The sequence below is a fragment of the Balearica regulorum genome, chromosome 2 (assembly GCF_011004875.1).
Source record: "Balearica regulorum gibbericeps isolate bBalReg1 chromosome 2, bBalReg1.pri, whole genome shotgun sequence".
NCBI lineage: Eukaryota > Metazoa > Chordata > Aves > Gruiformes > Gruidae > Balearica > Balearica regulorum.
Window position 1 is genome coordinate 101735401 of NC_046185.1, and position 6493 is coordinate 101741893.

General features: G+C 41.8%; 1 protein-coding gene across 6 annotated transcripts in view; it reads left to right on the forward strand.

Annotated features, from left to right (window-relative positions):
* Window positions 1–4377, forward strand: part of CDKAL1 (CDKAL1 threonylcarbamoyladenosine tRNA methylthiotransferase) — a 441944-nt gene extending 437567 nt beyond the window's left edge. For all 6 annotated transcript variants that reach the window (XM_075745163.1, XM_075745164.1, XM_075745166.1 and 3 more), the window contains one exon: window positions 3832–4377. In XM_075745163.1, coding sequence (XP_075601278.1) covers window positions 3832–4038 — 207 coding nt within the window. In that variant the 3' untranslated portion in view covers window positions 4039–4377. The remainder of the gene's footprint in view (window positions 1–3831) is intronic.
* Window positions 4378–6493: the final 2116 nt, after the last annotated feature.

Sequence of the window (6493 nt, forward strand, 5' to 3'; positions counted from 1 at the left end):
TAAGAGAAAATCTCATCTACAGAAAGAAAATAAAAATGGGTTTAGTGTATCAGTATGATCATCTAATTTATGAGAAATAAAGTAAGGAAGAAAATGAGGCTCACACTTTACAGGCTAACTTACTCTGATGAAATAGCACTGGGACAACTGGCCATGGGGCCAATGGCATTCCCCACCACCAGAACTTTGTAAACCTTGCTAAAAATCTCTTTTGCCATTCTGTCCTACTAGCAGCATGCAGCACTACCTAATGCACATGCATTGTATGTTGCAATAGAGATTTAAGAAAACAATATGGTAACAAAAAACCCCAGTGTAGGCTATTCGTGATCAAAATTATGCCAACAAAATGAGACTTCAGTTTTATGTTGGAAAACAGAAAAACTGTAAAACAGAAATGAAGTGCCAGTGAAATCACTATTGAAAAGTACTGCACAGGAACATGGATGAATGCATGAAACACTAATGTATTTTAACTGTTAGAAAAGGGGAAAAAAAAAGTCCCTCAAAATTTTTTACAAGTTGTAACTTGTGTTTGGGGTGTTCTGCTGGCTGTCCCCGGTTTCACAGAGAGAGGTGGATAGGAAATGAGTCTGAGCATGAAGAGGAGCATTGAGGAGAAAGTTGCAAAGTCATTTATGAGGTACTGGCCCTTTCTATCTGTTTTCTAAGGGATGGCATCTAGCCTTGTACAACTAAATATTCAGGACTTTACTGATTATCAAGCTGTGTAGAAATATTTATTAAAGACTTATGAGTCTATAGTCAGCGAAATTTTAAGTCATGAATTGGTGAAAATTAAATATCAGAGGAAATCGGTCTTTGGTTGTATTGATATTTTGACAGCCTTATCCATTCTTTTAAATCAACTTCACCTTAGTGTTAATGTACCAACGATACGTGTAAAAACAGGTCATGACCATAAATTATGCACCTTAGATTGGTAGGGATTTATGAGACCTGCAAAGAAAAGAAAGGCTTTATAAATGTCTAGAAAGAATAAATTGCAAATGAGTTTTGATTCATATATAAAAAATCCTTATTACTGTATGGTTTCCAGTTTATTCTGCAGGCAAAGGTCAATCAGCTTTGATTTTGGGGGATTAAATAGCTGTGGCCAGTTACTAAAATTTCAGATGCCTTAGGAACTGACTGTAATTAATAACTTAACAATGTAAAGCAGTTTTGTAGTTTTCAATGAAGCTAGCGTATTCTGTGCAATATAGACTGGAGTGCTTACTGTGCCTTACACTGCAAAGAACTACACCCCAATTTGCTTACCTGTTTCCTTTTCCACTCTTTACCTGGTTGATGGTCTTCTGGGTGTGATATTGTGTTGGGTTTGCATGGCAAGGTTTTGGTAGCAGGGGGGCTACAGGGGTGGCTTCTGTGAGAAGCTGCTAGAAGCTTCCCCTGTGTCTGATAGAGCCAATGCCAGCCGGCTCCAAGATGGACCCACCGCTGGCCAAGGCCAAGCCAGTCAGTGCCTCTGTGATAACATATTTAAGAAGGGAAAAAAACAGTTAGAGCTTTTGCAGCCAGAGAGAGGAGAAGATGTAAGAAACTCTGCAGACACCAAGGTCAGTGAAGAAGGAGGGGGAGGAGGTGCTCCAGGCGCCGGAGCAAGATTCCCCTGCAGCCCGTGGTGAAGACCATGGTGAAGCAGGCTGTCCCCCTGCAGCCCATGGAGGGAGGATGAGGGGGTGTAGAGATTCCACCTGCAGCCCGTGGAGGACCCCACGCCGGAGCAGGTGGAGGCACCTGAAGGAGGCTGTGACCCCGTGGGAAGCCCGCGCTGGAGCAAGCTCCTGGCAGGACCTGTGGACCTGTGGAGAGAGGAGCCCACGCCAGAGCAGGTTTGCTGGCAGGACTTGTGACCTCGTGGGGAACCCACACTGGAGCAGTCTGCTCCTGAAGGTCTGCACCCCATGGAAGATGCTGGAGCAGTTCGTGAAGGACTGTCTCCCGTGAGAGGGACCCCATGCTGGAGCAGGGGAGCGATGAGAGGAGTCCTCCCCCTGAGGATGAAGAAGCAGCAGAAACAACGTGTGATGAACTGACCGTAACCCCCACTCCCCGTCCCCCTGTGCCGCTGGGGGGGTGGAGGTTGAAGCTAGGAGTGAAGTTGAGCCTGGGAAGATGGGAGGGGTGGGGGGAGGTGTTTTAAGATTTGGTTTTATTTCTCATTCCTCTACTCTGTTTTGCCTAGTAATAAATTAGATGAATTCCCTCTCTAAGTTCAGTCTGTTTTGCTCATGACAATAATTAGAGAGTGATCTCTGCCCGCCCTTATCTCAACCCATAAGCTTTTTGTTACAATTTTTCTCCCATTTAGTTAAGGAGGGGAGTGATAGAGCAGCTCTGGTGGGCACCTGGCCCCCAGCTAGGGTCAGCCCACCACAGGTATATATAATGTCATCCTCATTTCATAGGTCACTTGTTCAGTAACCCTTTGCCTATCTGAATTGTAATTTCAGTCAACAATACCTCAGATATTAGAATAGCACTTACACCAGGCTGTCATTTGCCCCTTTGATACTTACTTACCTAACCAGTAGTAATCATTATTTTCCTTCTACAATTACTATAATGGAGCTGATTCCTGAAATGGAAAACAAGAGGCAGTAACAGACAGTTTGAATTGTGCCGTCGCACTTTCATGGGCACGCGCCTTTCTTGGAGCTTTGATATTTCTTCAAGTTTGCCTAGAAATACGTTTGGTAAAAGAGAGAGTTGGGCATCTGGTCTGTATTTTCATGTGACCCTGTTTAAGCTGCTTGGAAATACAAGATTATCCAGATAGGAACTTTCTGGGTCCCTGGCTTGTTTCATATGAAATGTGAAGGGAGAAAAAAATAAAATGGATCAATAAAAAAACCTTTTTCAACTGGAAAATTTAAAACCAATGAAAAATCCATCTGAGCTGAGTTGAATTCCTAAGAGATTATTGAAATAGAGGGAGGAAAAAATAAATTAACAGAAATATTGAATCCTGTGATGCAAGATCATTACAGCTTTGTTAATTGCACCTTTACCACTTACGCCTCTTGCAAATGTCATCAGATTACAGTTTTAGTAGATGTTTTTACTTTTGAGTATCTGCAATGCTAGCACGCTGAATGAGGTTGCAAGAGAGAAGAGTTTCTTGTTCTTTCCACTTGGATTTTCAGCTGCAATAGTGACTCAACATCTGTAACTCGTGCTGCAGTTAGAAGTCCTCATATTCTGGGGGACCTTGGTGCTTGCAGTCAGGTTGAGAATGGTAATGGCAGGCACAGCAGGAAACTGGGATTCAATATGCTGACCGAGAAGGTGAGTGTTTTAGCACAGCTGCCTCCTGAGGGTCAGGGGAAAGGAAAAGCCCTGTGGGAGGATTTTCAAGCACCACTGAGCTGGCACACCAGGAGACGATGATTGACTTCCGAAGAGCCTGCTGTGCAGAGGATTGTTGTGTTGTGGTCCCCTTTATCAGTGGTTAGACATTTCTTTTGAAGAAGCCAAAAATGGGAGAGTAGTGAGATAGCAGCAAAACAACCAAATAAAAAAGTAATCATCAAACAGCTCTGATGACATTGAGGTCTGGAGATTTGTTTCTGTTGCTAACAAACAGCTTCATTGATTTGGCAGTTAATTTCATTAGAAAGATTGACTTTTTATGGCATTGGTAAGATTTCTGTATGAAAAAATGATGACCGGTTTGATGAGCAGGTTGAATTGCTGTTTGGCTTGAAAAGGGATATTAATTTGAACCTCAAGAGGAGATTTTATTTTTATTTGGTATGTACAATCAGAAACCCATAACCCAGTTTCCATATGTGCATTTCTTCACAGGAGTTCAGACACGCACCACAGAATGGCACAAACTGGAAAGCGCAGCCTTCTGCTGAGATGCCAGTGAAAACACCGCTCAGCTGGTGGATGGCTTTGCAGCTCCCATGGCAACAAGAAGGAGGTGGACTGAAGATACTGTCTGTCAGCCTGGCTTTACTGGCGGTTCTTGTTATATTTTACTATGGAGAAATGAAAAAAGAACTGTGAACTGAAAGAGGCTTTTATGAAAACAATAAAACTGCTGTTTAAAATCTTCAAAGGAAACACTTTTACCAACAATTTTTTTTTTAAAAAAGCTAATATAAATTGGGAAATAATTTGTACTCGCCCTATGCCTTTCCTGTCATTCATAGGAGAGAATGTTAATAAGCTCTAGGGAGACCTATCTTCGCAAAATTTGAGATCCTTGGTTGGCAGAACAGTTTGTTGCATCTTTTGTCTTCTTTTTTCTAAAAAGATGCAATGTTTGTATTGCTTATTCTTTTCATAACTGCTGTAGCAGGTAAAATTGCATGCAGGAAACTCATTAAATTTATAAGAAATCTTTCCACTGAGTGATGTTGATAATCTTTTATGGGCAGAATATTTAAAGCTTTCTTAAAGATTTTGCTTAATGCAGTGTGATGGTTTGATACGTGTCTTTTTACATTAGAATCAAACACTGCTGGGCCATTAAAGTTTGTCATTTCTTCCTATTGATTTTACTATCATGTCTGAAAGAATTTTTGGCCTGCCATCTTGCCTCTCGGAACGTCACAATGAGTTTCTAGGCTTTGTTAATACAACAAGAATTATTTTTTACATGGAAATAGTTTTAAAAGTTTTTTTATCCTTGAATGGGAAGATGGCGTTCTGGTAGTAGAGTTCTGTTAAAAGATGGATTTAGTGGTCTCTATAGCTTTAGTATAATGCTCAGAGAACTCAATGTGAATCTCATGTTAGCTGTGCATCGGGTCATGTTGTGTATAAGACAATATTGCTTTGTTACTGAGGAGGTTACATTTGGCACATCGCAAATTTCTAATTACTGTCTTCAAGCCATTCTTGTCATGACAGGATCCCCACACATCTGGAGATTGTGGTGGTCAGTCAGGGACTGGACTCTGCCCGGTTCTGCCAGCAGCAGACTGCATGATATTGTTTGTTCGTGCCTTGTCACCTTTCTGGATCTTCATCCAAACTTCCACTTGCAAAGTCTGTTTAAAATCTTAAGAACAGGAACTGTTGGGCTTTTTTTAGTATGTTTGTGTCGTACCCAACACAGACAGAGCTGAGCTGCCTACATTGCTGTTGTGGCTTGACCCCGGTGGGCAGCCAGGTTAACACAAGCCACTCGCTTACTTCATCCCCCCTGTGGGACGGGGGAGAGAATTGGAAGGGTAAAAGTGAGAAAATTCATGGGTTGAGATAAAGACAGTTTAATAGGTAAAGCAAAAGCCATGCATGCAAGCAAAGCAGAACAAGGAATTCGTTCACCACTTCCCCTGAGCAGGCAGGTGTTCAGCCATCCCCAGGAAGGCAGGGCTCCATCAAGCATCACGGTGACTTGGGAAGACAAATGCCATCACTCCAAATATCCCCCCCTTTCTTCTTCTTCCTCCAGCTTTACATGCTGACGCCATATGGTATGGACTACCCCTTTGGTGAGTTGGGGTCAGCTGTCCCAGCTGTGTCCCCTCCCAACTCCTTGTGCACCCCCAGCCCACTCGCTGGTGGGGTGGTGTGAGAAGCAGCACAGGCCTTGGCTCTGTGTGAGCACTGCTCAGCAGTAACGAAACCATCCCTGTGTTACCAACACTGTTTTCAGCACAAACCCAAACCATAGCTCCGTACCAGCTACGATGGAGAAAATTAACTCTGTCCCAGCCAAAACCAGCAGAGTGGCTATACAGTGCAGATGAAAAATCCCCTAGGAAGGATGCTTGGTACTTTATAAACCAAGGATTCCTGGTAGTCAGAGACAGTTTATCCCAGTTCCACCATGATGCTTTCAGTGCTAATGTAACTGTCTTCAGGAAATTAGGTGTGTAAGGATTGACTATTATATTTCTTACTGCAACTACTGAAGGTCATGAGCCAAAACTCAAAATTTGTGAGATTTAAAAAAAACCCCATGTTCTTGATTTGCTTCTGCTTGGTTTTTTGAGGCTTTACTTTACAACGAGGAATATGTAACAATCAGAAATTTACATTTTTAACAAATCTGAAATATTCAAAAAAACCCCACTCAACACTGGGAGCTCAAATTTTCAGGAATACCACATATCACAAGATTCGCAGGAAAACTATGAGTTGACAAAATCATTATATCTGAGCCAAATTTTTGCATTTGATGGGAATAAACTATGCAGATATGTTCTATGCCTCTAGCACACTCTCTGTCAGCCACTCTAGCTTATCTAATCATAGCAATTACAGACTCATTGCATCAGCTGTTACAGAGATTTACAAAGCTTGTGATTTAGATTCTGTGCATCGTTGGCTTTAATGGGACCAGCTTATTTTCTTAGAAATAATACAATATACAGAAAGAAAGTGAAGAAGACTTTATAAATTACATTGCCCACAGATGCAGTGTGTTCTTAAACTGAGCTTTAACCTGATAAGCAAAAAGTATCTAATTTCCTTTTGATACCAAGGAAGCTTCAACCATTTTTCTTAA